The 21,001-nt window shown below is 43.6% G+C and overlaps 1 protein-coding gene and 1 long non-coding RNA gene across 3 annotated transcripts in view; one reads left to right on the forward strand and one right to left on the reverse strand.

Moving 5' to 3' along the window:
• Positions 1 to 19,930, forward strand: LOC144134780 (uncharacterized). 2 transcript variants are annotated; one of them, XM_077667609.1, is made up of 6 exons: positions 1 to 44; positions 914 to 1,049; positions 5,518 to 5,672; positions 10,303 to 10,367; positions 15,779 to 15,862; positions 17,336 to 19,930. In XM_077667609.1, exons 2-6 carry the CDS (start codon positions 924 to 926, stop codon positions 17,473 to 17,475), a joined length of 570 nt encoding a protein of 189 aa, XP_077523735.1. In that variant the 5' UTR covers positions 1 to 44; positions 914 to 923; the 3' UTR covers positions 17,476 to 19,930. The 2 variants fall into 2 exon arrangements, with proteins under 2 accessions (XP_077523735.1, XP_077523736.1); XM_077667610.1 differs by lacking the exon at positions 15,779 to 15,862.
• The window catches only part of LOC144134782 (uncharacterized), a 27,944-nt gene continuing 7,964 nt past the window's right edge, over positions 1,022 to 21,001 (reverse strand). The window contains exon 3 of the long non-coding RNA XR_013315252.1: positions 1,022 to 1,141. This is a non-coding gene — a long non-coding RNA (uncharacterized LOC144134782). The remainder of the gene's footprint in view (positions 1,142 to 21,001) is intronic.

Here is a 21,001-nt window from a genome sequence, read left to right on the forward strand (position 1 = left end):
GGAACATTTGCTGCATAGTCTTGGTCTGAAGAAGTAACGTCCTGGTACGCTTTTCTTTTACTGCCTTGAACCAAAGCTTTAAAGCTCAAAATAGTGATTCTGCAGCTTCATATCCTGTTCAGTGTTTATATTGATTTGGAAGCACCAAGGAACGTTTCCCTCTGCACCTTCCTTCGTGTTTTGTAGGCGAACTGAACACTGTCAGCGATTGACTGTTTTGTATCAAATGTTCTCCGCAGCTTCCCTGTATCACGGTTAGTGCGCGCGAAATGCGTTAGATTGCCTGGAACTCGTGTTATTCGGTGAGCTATATCACAGTATATAAAAGTTTAGACTTTTCATCTTTGTGGAAATAACTGTGCATTTTTAAACGTAATAGCCGCCGGCATTAATCAATTTTTGAAGTATATTGCCCAACAGTCTTGGACAAATATTTACAACATTGTCAAATTGTAAGGCACTCGTATGAAAATCTTGAAGGTAATGGTCCATTTTTCTGATGTGTTGCAATATTCCTTTTTAAAACTTTTTCAATCGGTCACACGGAGCAGTTAAGACTGCCATATAAAACCAAAGCGGGAAGCTGCCGACGATATGCACAAAAAAAGCAAGGCTACCGAACGCAGATCTGTGTATACATTGATTGTTGTAGTGAAATCTTACAATATTGGAAAAAATTGCGCTCATAAACTTTTTCTCTTTCAAAAATAGTTTGTCCAGAATTGTGTATTTCAGGCAGCATCGCTAAAAACGTAGAAGAAAGGGAAGGAAACAGCATAAGCGCTGACCCACAACTGATGTTTAATCATAAGCAACATAGCAAATATAAACGAAGTACGGGCACATGTAGCGTTGCACTTCTTCAGGTTCCCTAATAATAAATTACGAACGTGTTCATTGACCTCTCTCATAGGACCCAGGAAATGGATTTCTTCAAGCTTTTCAACTTTCTGGTCATTTCGGCAGCGGCAGTAGCGTCTATGACATCAATTCGTTGCGCCCATGCCCAAGATTGTATGGAAAGCCCCGCAGACTGCGATGCCACCCAGGTAAGAACAAAGGGGACAAACGGTCGCCAAACGTTAAACGAGACATGAAGTGTTGGCACGTGATGTAAGCTTCAAATACGACGGAAACAGGGCTGAAACGAGAAAGCGCAATACCAGATTACAACTCTGCATACTTCCAGAACATAAGAGTGCAGGATCGGACGACGGTCTGTTTATATAGCCCTCAAAAGATAAAGTGTTGCGATAAAATTAAAACGCAGAATTTCGTGGCGCTTTACCTAAAAATACCGCTTAATCTATTATACGTTGTTTCAAGCACATGGCTCAGATGCATTTATGTTACTAAAAGCCGACGTGTTAATCCACAGTCTGGTAATAAAAGCTTAGGTCACGCATTTCAAAATATTGCGCAATGACATCACATTAGGTTCAAGGTTTGTTTATTGCATGTTTATGGTACAAGGTTAGAGAAACGCTGGAATACAGAAGGAGGTCCCAGAGTCAAGAGACTGTGGACGGGACCTCCTGTAACAACAATTGTAAAAAGAATTACAGACAGCAGATGCAAAAAAAAAATTAAGTTGTTGGCATCATAAGAGAGCAGTGAGTGAGATACGAGAAGTAATGCAAACTCTTATTTGAATGAAATATTTTTACACACCTAATGGCGTAAGACCAATACAAAACACAAATCATTCAATGATAAAAATGACAAAACTAATACCATATACCAAGTAAAATACTGTTCGAAGATTGAAAAAACTGACGGAGAGCGGATTTAAAGGCACAGATATTTGATGATTGCTTAATGCTAACTGGTAATGAGTTCCACAAGGTGGTGGCAGAGAAACGAACTGTTTGCTTTCCATAATGAGGGTTAGGTATAGCTGTCCATTTGAGTGCTGTCTATTTGAGCGAACGCCAAGGTGCAAAGTGAAATTGTCATTACCAGTGGCGGTAAAATTTTGTAGTATTTCACGCCCATCTTAGACAAGCAGAGGTACCTTAAGAAATTAGCAATTTATCGTGTATACATAGCGAAAAAAACGATATTCTCTCGAGATGCGTAATAGATCATTTGTGCCCGAGCAAGAATATTTATGAACCAGGAAAAAGGAATAAACGTGGAAAGCATTTATCGGCACCGTACGTGAAATCCGGCAACCGTCCGCTCTTAAAGGTACTAGATTTCTTCACAAAAACATGGGTGACTTCTCGCTTTGTCCACTCGGCATGCGTCATACCCATGTGCGCAACTTTCTGGTCGTTACACGCGCTCTTGAGGGTTTATCAGGTAAACTTAGACAAGCTTCATTTTGGCTTAAAGCTGCGAAGAGCCTCCTTTATTAAGGCGAAAGCCATTATTGGCTCATACTCGCGCGTCCGGTGTCCCGCTGACTTCCGCGAACAACGCGGTAACTACTCAGGATAGCAGAAACCGAACGGTTGCATCAGACAGAAGAGACAAAATGTAACCCCTACGCCTTGTTTTATGACTGTAAAGGGAGTAGTTAATTAATCATAGCCAATTATAGCAAAAAATAAAGAAAACAAAAATGTGTCGATATAGCGCGGACTTCGAAGGGCAGAGGGTGACGTCACAATTTTTGAGATCGATGTGCAGCTAGTTTAGCTTTTCTTGCCCTGAAAATTTCCTGCTGATGTTCCAGGGAAAAACGGACGAAGGGCAAGAAACACAAAACGGCACTGGAATTAGAACTGATTTTTTTTCTATAACAAAAACAACATTTCTGTGCTTTTTCTGCGCAAGCGCATACTCAGAACAGGCACTTAAAAAGCATTTATGATGACAAAAACTGACTCTCGTTTTCGGTGGAAAATCTGAGGGATCGCTTATGAATGCCTACTTTTTCTAATAAGCTGACAGAGGCCGTTCTGAGCTGGACAGAGCCAGTTGTGGACGGAATTTTGAATTTAAGCTTCGAATGAGTAAAGATTTTTCTAAGCCATTAAAACTTATATACTTACCACAAAATGGCCTGTGCGGTTCACTTGTGGTTTGTTACATAATTTTATAGAAAAAACTGGAATAAAAACGAGGGACGAAATGCATGGGCTTTCATCGGAGGTCCCTAAGGAAACTTGCATTGTTTGGTTGTGTAAATTATTTTAATATAGTCCACTTGTTTATAACAGACCTGGGTCCGTATTCCGAGTTTGTGTCATAATAAAAAGCGCCATAATCTTCCGCCGCGGCCACACATCATTGGTCGGAACGCCGGAAGCGGATGTGCTGTTTTGGATGCAGTCAGAAGGGATGAAGAAACCGGACGGTGACGTCAGAGACACAGTGTACGCAGCAGATGCAAAAGGACAAACAACACGGCGGCGCGCTGACCCTCTCGCTTCGAAGCAAACTAGTCGGCATTACTGCGGTTTTCTGCACGTGAACTGGCTATAAACTAGGTGCGGGGCTTTCGCTTCGTCTCATCTTGCCTATAACAATTTGTATGGATGATAAATTTGGCCGGATTTTTTGTAGCGATAGCTACATTACGGTAGCATTTCGAGCCTCCAGCGTGGCGGCGCCGCCACGCTGTCACGTGGTTGGTCACGTAGTGCTGAGCAACTGCCGGCGGCGCGGCGCCGTGGCTGATCACGTGGTTCGTCAAGTGGTTAGTCACGTGGCCAAGTTCCACTCAGCCAGCTGTAGCTATTCCGCTACGCCAAATTTAACCAGTGCTAAACAACCGCCATTTTTTTTTATTTCGTTCGACGATTCGGTAGCTCTTACGCCCAACGAGCACCGCTTTGTTGTAGAAATTGTTCCCTTCATAGAAACTAGATGGCGGCACTATCACCGGAGTTATCTCCTCTCCAAACGGTGAATGATGTAACATAAATCATAATGTCCCGCAGAATGCTTGCGTTTACTGAACGGAACGTGCATTTTCTTTTCCAGAACTCGCTATTAGCTGTTGAAGCGTCATGCGTTATGGTCGTGTGTAATGCCTGCCAGCGTAAAACCACTCATGTCCTCGGATGGTACGTAGCCAGCGACGTGCTACTACACCTACAACGACACTTTTGACATGCCAGAGGTGGTTTTCGGCGTCCCTCACGGATCTTGATAGTCGCGGTAGTGTGGCTCTGCATTGAGCTCGCGAGTTAGCTTGCAAAGCCGTTTTCAGACGTCAGTGTGGCCATACGTGCGGTTCGTACCACGGCGAACCTAAGAAAAGTCCCAACGCATATATGAAGAGAAACGCAGCAAGATGATTCTTTCAGCTCATCTCTTTTAATTATTTGCTGCAGAAAAATTAAAAATATAACAGCGGCATCTCGCGGTTCTTGCAATGCTTGAATAAAAGGAATAGAAACGTAAATCACCGTGAGCACAACCGTCTGATCCTAACAGCAACTTACGTTCAGCGATGTTACAGACGGCAAGTCGTCACGACGTATTGGTTCAGCACGGCACGCAGCGTGCAATGTGCAGCGAGTGAGTGTATGCCGCAATCTTCTGCTCCGTTCACTTTAATCCTCAAGATAAATGTAAAACGCCGTGTTGTGCGAACAAGCTAGCAGCCTTTTATTTACCATCGGTGATTGACGGCTGTAGCGGCCGCCTTCTGTTGCTGAAAAGTCATGCGTAGTTGCGTTCAATATTTTGTCTAAGTACACGTCCGACCTGTAAGATGCAGAAAAGAGTATCTGAACTATTGTTTCTATTTTTAGTTGCGTTCAGTATTTTCTTGTTTAAGTACACCTCTGACATGTGAGATGCAGAAAAGAGTATCTGAACACTTGTTTATATTTGTTAAAGTCCATTAAGTAAGCAAATCGCCTTTGAGATTACCCCTTGCAGTGGAATCCGATGCGCAAGTAAATTTGCAGCTGAATATTTCTTCTGTCGCATTGGTCGCGTTCCATTTCTCGGCAAAGAGCAATTGCGTCGCTGGACGCTTCAGTGGGGCAACCGCAACAGAGTGACATCCTGCCGCCGCTCACAGTCGCAACCGAACTGACATCCGCTTGCGGCATTAAGACCAATCGGGTGTCGCCGCTGCGGAAGATTATGACGCTTTCATTATGACACAAACTCAGAATACGGCCACTTGTCTACATTTTTATTGATTGCTCCCATTGATTATGGATCTTTCATAATAAGACAGAGCATGAAGCTTCAAACTGAAATCTGCACGCACGACTGGAGCAAATGAAATAAACGACATCGGGATCATTGCTCCGCTTAATAAACTCTGAATATATTTACTTCTGTGCACGCTTGTATAGGACAGACTATTTTCAGTTTATTTGGAACCACCGGCCGCAATGGAATTTGTGTGAACGTTAGCGAAAGATACAAAACAGCGACGTATCTTTTAAATCGTTAAGTGAACAGGGGACTTACAGTGAATATCCTACTTTCTATCCCTCTTAGAGCACGAGTGGGGATGGATGAAGTAAGAAAAACACACTTGAAAGCTTCTGCGCTGCCCATGTGGCGTTGTCTGTCACTTTCGGTGTACTAATTTTGACGCAGGTGCTGTCAGATTTTCCCTTGTTCGACGCCCAAGCCACTTCTGACCTGAAGCCTAAAAAGTATTGCGGGAGGTACGAAAGAATGTCGCTTTCCGACGACGGCAACACGGCGCAGTACAAAGTGGTCTACGTGGACGCCAGCGCGAACAACACGCCGTGAGTTGACGTCAACCCGTGGCAGGATGCTTTGAATAGAAGTGAAGCGTGGGCCACTAGAGTTCTCTTGGGTCATCTTCCTGTGCATAGACCCAAATAGCAAACAACACCACCATGAACAGAAAGAAATGGCTGCAAACACGCAACAAAAATTCTCCATTCTTTTTTGCAGAAAGGAGGGTAGCATGCCTTCGTTCAAGACTGTTTATTGATATTGATAGCAAAGAAAGCTCTGAGAAGGGAAAAGAGGACGGGAAAATTTATGCTTTCACTGCCGAAGAAGAACTGGGTTCGTGCACGCATTTTCTGCCGTCTGCTCTGAAGACGAGATATACACGTCGTTGCTCGTGCTGGTTCCCGTCCCGTAGCGAACGGTTGATCGGTTACTCAAATGCTTCAAGTATACGCTGCAATCAGCACCTGGCGCTAAAGAAAAAAAATAGAAGCTTTATGGGATGGCAAATACCGTCAAATATAATTTGAACACTAATAACAGGCAAAAAGATATCAGAGAACTAGTTCTTACTGGGCGGGCTCATGGGTTTCCTTATTGAAAACAAATTGTGGTAAATCACAAAGGAAACACAGGAGACGAGGCTGACGTCAACTTGTGTCTGTCTTGTCTGTTAGCGCCATTTGTGGTCAGCTATAAAAACCATTCAACAAGAAATGGTGGTATGCGATCCTCCCGCGCACACAAGTCTGTTTAGCAAATTGTGCCTAAAACAAAAGTTTATCGATGTCTCTTGAGATTAGGAAGCCGAGATAATCTTTTTTTGATGCCGGGTGTGATAAAACTGCGCTGCTGCGGTTAAGTTCTTTAGGGCGAACGACGTTTTGGCGTAGGCGGCAATAGATTAGGTTCAACAACGACAATCCCGCGCCTTCTCCTCCACATTTTCCATTTAGAAGATGGAAGGAGGCGCATCTGTATCCAGAATGAACGCATCTGTAGATCTGGATGGCTGAAAGCCATCAGCCTCGCAGCCTAGAAGAAGGCAGTCGGCCATCTTGGCGCCAGGTGTTAAGGTATTACTTATACCGAGGAACCTGCACAATCGCTTCTTCATTTTTTTAACAGGTAAGAGGGCGGCAAAACAAACAAAAATCGGCACAGAAACTTAAGCCTGCTTACGTGTGGGGATGCGAACTCATTATTGTCCTTGGGTGCGTTGACATCCGGACATATCGGTGCGCACCTCAACCGCGCCTTATGAGAAGAGCTAACAGTATTATAAGAAATTCAATTGTAGGTGCATCTGTTGCCGGTGCTAATCCTGTTACAAGCTAGCCTCCAACTTGACTAGCACCAGTAAGCCATATGCAGCGGGAAATCGTATGACACCACCGGGAACGCTGTACGAGAAAGCGTTGCGACACAGTTTTGTCGCCTGTTGCAGGGAAAACTGGCGCTACATGTAAGTCAAAAATAATAATTGGTTTTTGGTGGAAAGGAAATGGCGCAGTATCTGTCTCATATATCGTTGGACACCTGAACCGCGCCGTAAGGGAAGGGATAAAGGAGGGAGTGAAAGAAGAGAGGAACAAATAGGTCCGTAGTGGAGGGCTCCTGAATAATTTCGACCACCTGGGGATCTTTAACGTGCACTGACATCGCACAGCACACGGGCGCCTTAGCGTTTTTCCTCAGTGGCGAGTATAAATAGACGAACGACGGGAAGTGCGTGTTCTGAAAAGGGGTTACTCAGCTTGCTGTGTGTTGTACGGTCGCTTGATGACGTTACCCTCTTTTTCTTGCCCTCCCTGGGGACTTGCGCACCATCCGTGAGGACACACGCTAACGCATATACGCCCCTGCTTTTATCGTAAGGGGGGTAGTAATGTTTCCGCATCAAAAGCACCCATAAAAAACCCTGACTTGGAGCGAAGACTGTGGTGTGGTGCTTTTCGCGGTAAGCTGCTTGAAGAGTACCATACAAGTGCAACACTTCAGCTGCTAGACCCGTTCTTAGAGAGATGTTATTATTATTTCGAAAATACAGTTAACGATGTTCTAAGGACATGCATTTAGGGAAGTAGCATGGCTTCATTAACATCAGAAAGCATCGGTATTCCGCATGCATAATGTACTACTTTGGCTTATTCTTCCAACGCAACGCTTGACAATTAGCCTGTTCCTCACCACCCGTATTGCTATTCAGGCTTGCAGGGCAGTTGCATGGCTTCATTAACATCAGATAGCATCGGTCTTCCGCATGCATAATATTCTACTTGGGCTAATTCTTCTAACGCAACGCTTGAGAATTGGCCTGTTCCTCACAACCCTTATTGCCACTCAGGCTTGCCCTCGCGAATTCAGGTAACGTTTGCAAGTTAATGCGCAATAGGAAAGCAAAGCAAGGTTATATGATTTGGTGGAACTGGCAACAGGGTATTGGGCACTTCATGTTCTTCGCGGTACAGCGTGCTGCCTCCCCCTCTTGTGCATCACTAAAGGCATGGTGCATTTCGTGACTGCTGTAGCCACTCAAAATTTGGAAGCGTTTTCATTGACTCTTTGCAAAGCTCTTTGAAGGTGGGATTTTTAGTGCCCCCGAACATAAAGATTTAACTTTGCTGCTGTGGAACATGTCTTGATAACGAATCTCTCTAGATCAAATTAAGACCTCATCGTAATTCTTGTATCATTGCTAAAAGTATTCACGTGCCAAAAAGCGAAGCGATTGAGGTACTATGGAGGTATACATAAGAGACGTACCGTAATTTTTGTTATGCTGTCCACACTCAACTTGGTATCGGCAGTGCTCAAGGTCTGCTGAAAGTCAGTTTTTTTTTTCGTTACATTGTCTGTACCCAGTGCATAGTGCTGAGAAGCAAGATGTGCAACCTGTGCACATAAAATGTTCATGCACGCACAACTCGAGTATCACAAAGCCTCGTAATCGACAATATTTGTGAGTTTGAAGAATTATTCGATGATAAATAAGAATTACTGCATAGTAATCGCCTCTAGATAGCCCGCAAAGCGCAAAACTTCAACCATTAACCCAAATATCTGGCGCACTATATACCGGAAATAAGGGTATTTTGCAAAAAACATACCATTTTTGAATTTCTCGTTAGTGAAGAATTCTAGAATCGTGAAGAAACTTTCCCAAAACGACCAATTCATTATGCGTACCACGTTGTATGATATTTGATACCTTTAGATATTTTCCTCATCGATGACGAACTCTTAAATGTGGAATGTTACACAGGTTGTTAATATATCGGTGTGCCGGTAGAGCATGGTGAAATAACTCCATGTCACAACAGAAGCCGAAAATTTGCTGTTGCCGCGGCTCTTCTTGTGGTTTCTTCCCGTCTGCTGTTTTTCCAAGTGTGCTGTTTTGCAATTGCATGTGCACGCATGGGAGTTCAGCGTGAGCGCTCATACATGAGCACATGAGTGCGCGTAAAAGACATGCGTTTTGTTTCTTGGACGCCGTTTGGCAGATATGTTGATTTTTTGTATCTGAAACGCCATTGTTAGCAATTGGGGAGTTCAACTCATGAACAGCATTTGCTGCAAAATCGTTACTGGTAAAAAGGTGCATCCAAATCGTATCGCCATATCGTCATATCTAAGTCCTCGACTTATTCCGCGTTGTTAGCGATCGCTCATGACAATATAGAGAGCGCGCGGACGGATTCATTGGCAGTGATGGTATTATGAACACCACTGTTTAAGTACAGAAAAAACACAATATGAATTAACGGCTTTCAAACCTTTTCCCTATATTCGCGGAAATTCAGGTATCTTCCAGCAGGTCAGCGGGTGGCCTCTCATTTTCCGTGTCTCGTGTCTGGTGATGCTGTTTCTAAACAACTTTGTAACCGTACGACTGCCAAGGGAAACGATGAATATTACACAGAAACTTTGTCGTTCGAACGCCGGTTCGAACCCCAGACAACAGCTTCACCGGAGCAGTCGCCCTACCCACAGAGCTAGCGTGGACGGCTAGAATAAGCTAGGGTGAAAGTGAATTGATCGTTAACTCCAAGTTTTCCAAATTTACAAAGGAATATGCAGCGCCACGACTTGAGATAGAGCCTTCATCACACTGCGGCCTCTTCTGCATCTGCGGTTATGTACGCCGCAATTAGTTCTCGTAAAATGTCACCAGCGGTGAGAGTAACAAGCATCTAAAATTTTTTCGAGAGTTTCTGAGAACTGTACGCTCAGGTGGCAGCGAGGTAAAGGAGCTGACTGTAGCACCACTCACATTGTAGAAGCAAATAACTACTTCTGAATATATACCTTTAAGCCCGCAGGACAGCAGTTTTCAGTCTCTGCGAGGGGCTTGCAGGTGAATACCTGCAGCCAGTTTGTTCGTTAGACCAAAAAGCAGGAGGAGACGGAAAAGACCACGAAATAGCACGACTAGTTACATACTGGCCGCAAAAACTTCTGGTAGTTATCCTTACAAATAAATGTCCTCGCTGCTAACACAAGCTATTTCGTTACAGCCGTAATATAAGTGACAAGGCGTTTTATCGTCACGCCACATGTCCCACTACCTTAGAGGGCGTCGAAAATCCACCGCATTGTTATAAACGCAGCAAACGAGGTTAGTCTTTTTTTTTTTGCTGCTTATATTTGTTCCTTTGTACTTTTTTTCCGATCTAGAACTCACGACACGTCCACCCTCAAGGTCGCGAGCAACACCGGGATTTACGTCACTTACGGAAGCGGTGGGTACTGCAAGAAAAAGGATTCTCTTGAAAAACGCGCCAGTTTTCTTGTCTTCTAATCCTCCTTCCTGCTAGTTAGAGTTACGAATTTTAATCTTGCTACCACGAAGCTTTTAACAACGGGTGCGATTCAGAGTGCCGTTGGTACAATGTGAAACGAAAATACAATACGACAAATCCAATACAAATCCGCTGGATTCCTCAGGAAAGCAACGTTGAGGGCGTTCGCTTACGCTCAGCGAATTTCACGCTTCAGAATTGAATAGCACTTTGCAACAAACTGCATTATTCAGCCGAGAAGCCTGCAGCAATAGCATTCTTCTTGAATAATGTGGAGGTCTCAGGAAGAAATACAATAAGGAAAACTCGTGAACGGCTAAAAAACACCTCGAGCGCGAAAACCGCTTGAGCAATTCAATTGCCTCGGCATCTCGCACTATTAATACACGTAACAATGTGTACTCAACAGCTGTTAGATAAAAGTGTGTTCCACTTATGAAAACCTTTTGCGTCTTAGAACGATGGGCGCCATAACGTACGTCTACATGTACCTCATTGAAAAAAGAGGTCGTTTCGAAATTGTGGCACAATTTGCCCTTGTATCTTCCACGGAGTCTGCAGTCTTAAAGCTCCTCAGTTCTTTTGTATTACGCCATTGCTGTTGTTCCGCAGTTCGCAATTGATCTGGCAGCCTCCCGGGATGTAGCATTCAAGGGGTCCAGAAGGTATTCACCGGAAACATGTCCGGATTTGTACGACATCATTTTAGTTGTGATGCAACTGTGGCATATTGTTAGATACTGTTACAAACATATTAATGGGAATATTATAATATGCCAATGTGCAGCACCGGTATTTACCCTTGGGGCAGAAACATGGAGCCTAACTAAAACTGTTCAGCTTAAAGGGGCCATTAAAGGGGCTCTAATAAAGTTGCGGTATGCCGGGGTTGTTAACGCACGCTTCTTCATGAGCAGTGTTCAGCAATAATTTTTTGAGCGGCTTTGCTATCTAAGTTATCTGTAGAAAAATTTCATATTGAGCCTCTGAGCGCCCTTTCCGCTCCTCTCATCACTTTTTGCACTATCGAAGGTCGGCGTTATTCCGGGGGCCCCACTTCCGGGGGCGGAGCTTTCTCACCCGCCGGAGCCAGGCGGCTTATTGGCATCGGCCATGGTAGCTGCCGGTCATCTGAAATAATCTAAGCACTAGCCAGCTCTCAACGTGTACACGCAGGTGCCATCGATGGAGGAGGGGGCGAACATAAAAGAGTCGCCGAGAAGGGCTGGGTTATCTGCTGCGTGTAAAAGTGTATTATTTGCCCCAGGTTTTCGTGACAATAAATGAAGTGATTGAGCGAGTTGACGTGCTCTCCTCGAAAAGTGTTTCAGAGCCCCTTTTAGTTAAGGAGAACGCAGCGAGCTTTGGAAAAAAAAAATATCCGTGCATCGTTAAGAGAGGGGAAGAGGACAGAGCAGGGGCGAAAAAAAACGTGGGTTAATGACATCCTAGTCGAAATCAAGAAGAAGAGATAAGCTTGGACAGGGCTTGTTAAGTGAAGGCACGAAACTGCTGGCTCTTAAGGGTAAAAACTGGGTTACAAGAGAAGGCAAGCATAGCAGAGTGCGGCAGAAAGTTACATGGTCGGATGAGATTAAGTAGTTTGCGGGGATACAGTGGCCGCATGTGAAAAAAAAAGGGTTAGCTGGAGAGACATTGAAAAGACGTTTGCCCTGCAGTGGGCTTAGTCAGGCTGTAGAGGATGAATGTGTAGGAATTTTTTTTGGTTTTTAATATATGCCCTCCGCTGCATACACTACTTAATACTGTTGGCCAAAACAAATCGGTAGTTTTTTTAACCAACATTGCGGCATCCTACAAGCGCCAGAAAGGGGAAAATTCAGATATATTGATAGTTATGGTGCAATCATAAGGTAGGCGAAAAATTGCTTTCATATACAGCAGCCCATTGAAAAAGGCTTGGCTTTCAACTTGGCTCAAGCTATCATATTCCAATTGTACTAGATGGCCATATCCCGGCCAAATTTGCTAAATTTCCCGGGCAAAATTTGGAGATCACCATGGTATTGGGCGCGGTAAAATACGATTTGACATCAATTTTGGTCCAAATATGCCAAGGAGAAATTTCGGGGGAGAGCAGCGCCTAATTTTGAAAATGGCCTGGGTCAAATTTGGAGCGCGCCATTGTTTTGGCCGAAGTCAATTATGGCTGTGCATTCGTTTTGGTTTGAATAGGCCAAGGTCAAAATTCAGAGGTGGGTGGACCAAATATTGGGGTTGGCCTGGGGCAAGTTTAGAGGTCGCCATCGTGTTGGGCGTGGTCAACAATGGCTGGAGATTTATTTTGCCTAAATCGACCAAGGTCAAATTTCGGCGGTGGATGAGCGAAATTGTGGGGTTTCCCGGGCCAGATTTGGAGGTCACCAACGTGCTTTTCATCATCATCATTAAACTGACTACGCCCACTCCAAGGCAAACCCTATCCCATGTCTCTACAATTAACCCTATCCTTTGCCAGCTGCGGCCACTGTACCCCCGTAAACTTGTTAACCTCATCCACCCACCTAACCTTCTGCCGCCCCTTGCTACGCTTTCCAACTCTTGAAATCCACTCCGTTAGTCTTAATGACCATCAATTATCTCGCCTTCGCATTACATGACCTGCCCAAGCCAATTTCTTCCTCTTTATTTCGCCTGCGATGCTATTAACCCGCGTTTGTTCTCTCATCCACTCTGCCTGCTTCCGGTCTCCGAACGTTACACCTATCATTTTTCTTTCATTTGCTCGCTGCGTTGTCCTTAACTTAAGCTGAACTCTTTTCGCTAGTCTCCACGTTTGTGTCCCATACGTGAGTACCTGTAAGATACAGCTGTTGTAATCTTTTCTCTTGAGGGATATTGGCAAACTGCCATTCATGATCTGAGAAAACTTGCCATATGCGATCTACCGCATTCTAATTATTCTAATTATTTCTCTCTCATGACCCGTGTCAGCGATCACTACCTGTCATAAGTAGGCGTATTCCCTGACCACTTCCAACACTTCGCTATAAATTGTGAACTGGTGTTCTCTTGTGAGACTGTTGAAAACTACTTTGGTTTTCTGCATGTTCATTTTAGACCCACCGTTCTGCTCTGCCTGCCTAACTCATTGATCATGATTTGCAGTTCACCTCTTGAGTGACTCAGCAATGTCATCACCGAATCCAAATTACTTAGGTATACTCCAATAAATCTTGTCCCCAACTGTTCCCAGAGAAGGCCTAGGAACACCTGTAAAATGCAGTGATCAGCATTGGCGAAATTGTGTCTCTCTGTCTAACGCCCTTCGTTATTGGAATTTTATTGCTAACTTTATAGAGGACTATGGTAGCTGCGCATTAAACCTAGATATCTTCCAGTATTTTCCCACAAGGCTCTTCAACACTCTGATTCCGCAATGCCTGCATGACTGCTGAGGTTTCCACTGAGTCAAATGCTCTCTCGTAATCAATGAAGGCTTTATATAGGGGTTGGTTATATTCTGCGCATTTATCTATTACATGATCGTTAGTGTGAATATGGTCTATTTTGGTATCTTTTACGAAACCCTGCCTTATCATTTGGTTGATTGAAGCCTGAGCGTGTCCTTATTCTATTAGCTATTGACTTAGTAGATACCTGGCAGGCAACGGACAGTAAGCTTATTGGTCTGTAGCTTTTAAAGTCCTTCACGTTTCCTTTCTTGTTGGTTAAGGGAATGATTGCTTTTTTCCAAGCTTCTGGCACGCTCGAGGCCCTAAGGCATTGCGTAAGAGGGTGGCTAATTTTTCTAGCACAATCTCCCCTCCGTCCTCCAACAGATCTGCTGTTATCTGATCCTCAGCAGCTACTTTCCCCTTTTCTTAGCTTCTAAGGCTTTCTTTACTTCCTCTATTTGTATTAGCAGGATTACCCCTTGTTGCAGTCTACTGCTTATCTCATTAACGTTCTGATTACATTAACTAATGTATAAATTTTTGTCGAATTTTTCAGCTACTTTAACTGTCATATCCATAATGCTAATGAAATTGCCCTCATTGTCTCTTAACGCATACATCTGGTTTTTACCTATACCTATTTTCCTCTTTACCGCTTTTAGGCTAACTCCGTTCTTTAGAGCATGCTCAATTTTCTCCGTATTAAACTTGGTGATGTAGGCTACCTTGCACTTATTTATCAACCTTGATAGCTTTTCGGATTCTATGCAATCTTTAGGGTTCGACACATCCTGAGATAGCTTTCCGGTATCCTGTCGAACCGTCCCACCACCTACTTCTACAGCGCACTGCGTAATTATAGCTGTCAGATTATCATTCATTCTATGAACATTAAGATCGCCTTCCTCAGTTAAAACCGAATACCTGCTCTGCAGCGATATCCTGAATTCGTCTATTTTCCTACTTAACGAGAAGTCGGTGAAGGGCTTCCGCTTCACTTGTTTCTTCCGTTCCCTCTTCAAGTTTAAGCTAATTCGAGACCTTACCTTTCTGTGGTCGCTACAACGCACCTTTGCGAGGACCTCTACATCATGCACGATACCAGGGTGAGTGCATAGTATGAAGTCAATTTCATTTCTAGTCTCGCCATTAGGGCTCTTCCTGGTCCACTTCCTGCTCTCTCGTTTTCGGAAGAAGTTAATCATGATGTCTGTGAGCTCTACTGGCAACTCCCACTGGTATTCATGGAGCTTACGCAAGTGTCGCCTACCATCGTGTTGGGCGCGTACAAATTTCGAAGCGGCTAGGCGAAATTTGGAAGTATCTATGTGTTTTATGCTTTTTTCAACTCAGCATGACGTCATTATTGCTATGTATCCCCACTAGACACGATTCTTGGTCGGTGTTTGTAAGCATATGAGTGCTTTAATAATAAAACTGTCACTGTCAGAAACTTCGGGAATAAAAGTGGCTCTGCATCAGCGTCTTGAACCTGCACGAATTAAAATATTTCACAAAAATGCGCTTTTACTCTATATTAAATTCAATGAAGAGAACTGAAAGAAAACTTTTGAAACACATGGCTATTGGACGCCTGCAACAGGAGTGCTCCTACTCTCCGCCGTTAGAGTTCTGGTTACGTTATGTTGTGTCAGGTGTGACAACCATAAGCTCCACGTGTGCTATGCGAGACAACACGTAGTGCAGGTCTCGCAATGAAAATCGACCACTTGGAGTTCCTCTTTTGCTTCCAACATCAAACAGCCGGTGACAGCACGTCTTATTATTATTTTGTTTTTTGACCCCAGTATGAAACCCACACTCAAGTTCCTCTGTACAATTTCATTCAAAAGATTTTTTTTTAATTTCTGCGAAAAACCGCATCATTAGGAATTTTTCAGAATGAAAATTACCACATGCTTTTTACATTAGATACTGGAACCGTCTACCAGCTCACGCTCGACTACGTCAACGGAGACCAATGTCTTATCGGCCACTGCAACTGTACTGTGACCCGTAAGTACAAGGCCTATGTCCTTGACTCTAAACGTCAACGTATTTCACTATTTCGCCTCCATCGAAACTTCCACCCCCGCTGTCGTGTTCGAACCCAGGTAATCTGGCGCAGCATCAGAACGCTGTAACCACTGAACCACTCAGAGGCTAGGCAGAGGACACCAAAAGTGTAGCGTAGGCTAGAACGTAGAGTGAGAGGGAAAATAAGTGTGTAGTGACGACGCAGAGCTGTGAGAAAGGATACAGCAGCTGAGAGGAAGAGAAGCTTAAGATTTCGGAGATGATTTATTTTTCCCCATCATAAGGGCTTTTTTTAGTGATAAAAAGTGTTGCGCGACACTGCTGGTGGCTTCTCAGAATCCTTCTTCTTAAATCGTGCGTATACATTGCCTTCATAAGCAGGTTCAACCGTCACATCTTAGTCTGATGGATTTTTCGCAGACGCACTTTGGTTCACATGTTATGCAAGGTTTGCAAGTGTCCACTTCATGATCAATGCTTTCTCCAAATCTAGTCCAATGCCGCAAATAACCATCATGCTCACTACACTGCGGAAGCCTCTTTTTATCAATAATTATGCCGGGTCACCGCCGCGGTGCCTCAGTGGTTCTGACGTTCGGGTGCTGACCCCAAAGACACGGGTTCGATCCCTGCCGCGGCGGTCGAATTTCGATGAAAGCGAATTTTTAGAGACCTGTGTACTGTGGAATGTCAATGCACGTTACCGAACCCCAGATGGTCCAAATTTTCTGAGCCCTTCACTACGGCGTCCCTCATAGCCTGAGTCGCATAGGGACGTTAAACTCCCCATAAACCGAAACAAACCATAGTTATGCCGAGCTGTTTTGTGTCAGCGACGGGCACCTCATATTAGAACAGTTTCTCGCCTCATCTCGCCTCCTGATTCCGTGTCTCTCCCGCCACGTGTCCCTTCTAAGAGGTGCCTCGGTGATCGGCAGCATTTGCAATGCATTCCCTATGCCGTGAGAATTCGACGGCGATCTCGTATTCACATTTAGACAGTTTGGTTCTCTTCGCGGGAGCCCATCGTTATTCCCTAAGGGATGGTCCTCTTCATATGACCCTAAATATATTTCATGACTTTTGGTTCTTTATTTACGTCTAGAAGGTGCAAAACAGTACAAAGTCAAGGCACTGTACTCATTTTTAGTTGTATGCTTCTGTTCCCTTGTGGCTGAGTCTTTGGGCAATGATAGGTGGCCTGCATTGCTTTATATCTAACTTTGTCGCAAACTAATAGAGCTGCGGCCGAAGAATGAATCGGACAAAAGTATGCAGAGCCTCAACAGCTGGCCGATGCCGATAATGTTTCATAGTTCATAAGATAAGGTTATCGTACTTCTCTTCTTCATTTTCAGAGTAATAGGCGAAATGGTTGCCAAACCTTACTCAGATGCCAATAAGGTTTTATAATTCATGCAATGAGAATGTTGCCTTTCTTTTTATTTTCAGAGTACTACATGCTTGCCAAACCTGACTCAGATGCCTTGGAATACAAGAAGTGCTTCAATAAGATTGACGGGTACTCTGGTGGCAACCTGACAATGCTGCGAGGCCTGCAGAAGTGCCGCAACATTTCTCCGAAGCCATAATTCAAGAACATTAAAAATTACAGGCGATATTCCTTTTTTGTAGAACAGAAAGTGAGAGATGCTCTTCTTCCTGTTTTGTTTTAATGAGGGTGCCAAAAAAGGTGAAAGAGCATTCGAAAATGCGTCAGCCTCATACCGGATTCAACCCGCCCGTTGTCTCCCTTGAAACGAGTGCAACTATGACAAACGGAAACTATAACTTGAAAAAATCAGATTTATAACTAGACCTAAAGACTTTACTATGCGAACTATCAGAAGCGCCTTTTGTTCAGAAGAGAAGCGACATCCTCATCGGAACCAATTCAGTCTCCCTTTGAGCTAGCGAAATACTTCTACTCTTTAGAAATGTGCATGAAAATAGCGTTTGCATTTCTTAATTTTCAATGGCTTCTCTTTGCAATGACCATATATACGTATGCGGTCATTAAATTGGTTCTGAAAAACCGTAACGAGCAAGTGTTCAAAAAACTTATATAATGGCGGCCCCCACTCTGTGATGTCGGTATGTGTGCTCGCCAGTAAAAAGAGCGGGGCCAAATCAGTGCTTCAGAAAAGTGAATCAAGAAATAGCTCTGCAACGTGTTTAAGGGAACTGCAATTTCTTGATGAATAATGAGAGTTGCTCAGCCATTCACGATGAGAAGGAAAATTAAACTTAACGGGTTCACCATTCTTGACTTTGCATTTATTGAGCGAACCACACCAAGAAACGATAGCGTTCCTTGCTCTCGTCCGAGAATACATGCTGCCCTAACAAATAATACAATTTTTGTGTTAGTTTTCTGGTTACGAGTGAATGAAAAAAACTGGGATGGCAACTGCTGGGATAAGGGAAATTCTGCTATTTGTTGCTTTCATATTAATGTTCGGCAGAAAAGAACCATATCATAAAAGCGTTGATTTGTAGCATTAAAACATCTTGCCAGTCTAAATCGATGTTAAATTATAATGCGCACAATAAGAGACTATATAAACCGGAGCTTGTAATGTCGTCAGTGGTTTGCCAACGCCATTGATCAGAACCACGTCTCGTTTGTTCATATCCGTCAAAGATTGCTTTCGCTTGATTAATAATTGAATTTTTCCCAAATAAAGCGCAGGCAGAATCCAAATGCTAACACCTTTGTCATGAACACACAAGCATAATGATCACTGAGCTTAAACTGTGCTTAAAGCGTGACGTGAGACGAAAGTGCACTGCGCCAAGCGGTAAACTGGGTTAAGTTGAAAATATTTGGCATTATTTTAATGTTTCACGAATGTGAAGAGGGGTTTTGACCCAGCTCCCGTTCCTACAATGAGAAGGATAAGGCTCTTCTCCCTCTGTTGCACCGTTTCTAGTTCAACACCCGTCCTATTTTCCACCGCTTTGATGTCGATCACACTCTAGTACGCGTGGTATACATGGGACGTTGCATGCGTTATGGTTAAGCATCCCTCCCAGGTGCTTCTCAGATCTCGTCAGTTCACGGCCAAACATTGGTCTGCTCATTGCTTGTTGTGCACCAGAGCCTCTTCATTTTTCATTGTTGGCACACACACTATGGAAAATTTCGGTAACAGAGATTTTGCAGCCATTAGGACTGGAAGTCCACTGGCAGTTGCTGCAAATATGAATGTTCGCTTCCGAAAATCGAAGCAGACAGGAGCCTTGGGGGTTTAATTCGCGCTAAAAAGGACCGCAAAGTCATATTACATTTGAAGGAGGACATAATTGCGGTATTACAGCAGGGCCTCTAGAACGGGCCTGTATTTCGGCTCACACCGCTCTTCGATGAAGAAAAATAATTGCCCCGAGGAAAAATGACGCTTTTCGAGCAGTAATGTTTTTTTTTGTTTACTGCGGAATGCAGTCCTGACCCTTAGAAATCTCACGGCACTATGACACAAATAAAATCGCCACTGCTGTAAAAATAACGCTTTTTAAGCCTGTCAGAAAATGAAAAATTTATATTGTGACATATATTGGTAGACACATATAACGAATAACGCATATAGAAAAGGTCACTTCGGAATTTCTCCTTGATAATATTTGGGGAAGCTTATGTCTCGCTAAAAGCGAGCCGGTTTACGACGAAATAAACTATGAAAATGAAAGAAAAATGAACAAAAAGAGAAATATCTTGTAGAGCATCGGTACATGAGTCAAATTTTTTTTCTTGCAAAATAGATGAGTGTAACGAAATTCCGAAGGCAATTGTCACATTAAGCAGTAATAGCTTTACGGCTTCTCTTAAAGTATAGCCACAAATATCAAATCATTTTATTTGAATAATATGCAATGCCTAATATTTTTCCCATTTCTATGCGTTGTTGCCAATAGGTTTCCGCATTTGAATATGTTAAAAGTTACGTGTTTGAACAAATATATCAAGTGTTGCTTGTTGGAATGTCTGCTGGACAAATTCACGCTGTAATGTGGCTTGCAGCGCTGTTTGAATCAGTTCTTTGAATCTCCGTGCACCAATAAATAAATAAGTTCAGGAATAACAGCACCAGCTGTACTCTGGATCCTGTTCTTCTTCATGGTCTTCATAGGGCTCGTTGTGGTAGTGCCAAATACTTATGTTGGAGACCATGCCGTCCGACGCTTCGCATCCAATATTGCTTCTTTCCTTGCAGATTTTAGAGCGACTAATGGTTTTAAGATCATTTTAATTACTATTTCTTGCATTTGAATCGAGGAGTCTTGGCCGCAAGTGGTAACTCTTCCTTACGTAAGGCATAGATGTAGCCTTAAGTATGCCTTACATACGTGTCATTGCATATGTAATTAATTAAGTGTAACGCTTAAGTAGCCGTGTTATATCAAGAATGTTATAACTACCTCGAAACAATTCAGTAAAGAACGTAGACTTCTATTCGAGAAAAGCTTCACGGGCTTCTCCGAGAAATACTAGTCCTGTGTTCACGGGTCGTATTTATAAGCGGGTCATTTTGCATTGTCAGTTACTCGGCCATTTGCTCCTCTGTCATTGGTCACTCAGACATACCCGCGGTTTTCAAGGGTCTGTGGGAAGCGACCCGGCCATTGGGTGGTTTTAGCCGGACCTCATCATTGGCTGCATATTGTAACCAAAGACAGCCAATGGTGAGGTCCGGACGCCAACTCCCCAATGGCCGGGTCGCTTCCCACAGACGCCGAAAGCTGCTGTTACATCTGAGTGACTATCGACAGCGTAACAAATACGCAGAAAGTGGACAAGGGAAGATGGACAGCTTATAGAATGCGGCCCCCGGCTTTCTTCGCTTGCCTAAAAAAACAGATAATTGCATTCAGCACCAAGCTGAGTGCATCTGTCATGGGCGTCAACGTAAGTTTTCAACCAGAAATAGGTTTACTTCTCCCAGCTACTCACATTCATCGCTTAAGAGAACTTCTTTCTGGGCGAGTTGGTAATTCATCATTGCAATTTAAAGCCGCCAAAACCACACACACACGAGAGAAGAAAACGAAACAGAGCGCCACTAACAACTGGATTAATTTGCAGAAACCACATACATACACATATATACACAGTCAGCC

Source organism: Amblyomma americanum, chromosome 5 (assembly GCF_052857255.1).
Source record: "Amblyomma americanum isolate KBUSLIRL-KWMA chromosome 5, ASM5285725v1, whole genome shotgun sequence".
NCBI lineage: Eukaryota > Metazoa > Arthropoda > Arachnida > Ixodida > Ixodidae > Amblyomma > Amblyomma americanum.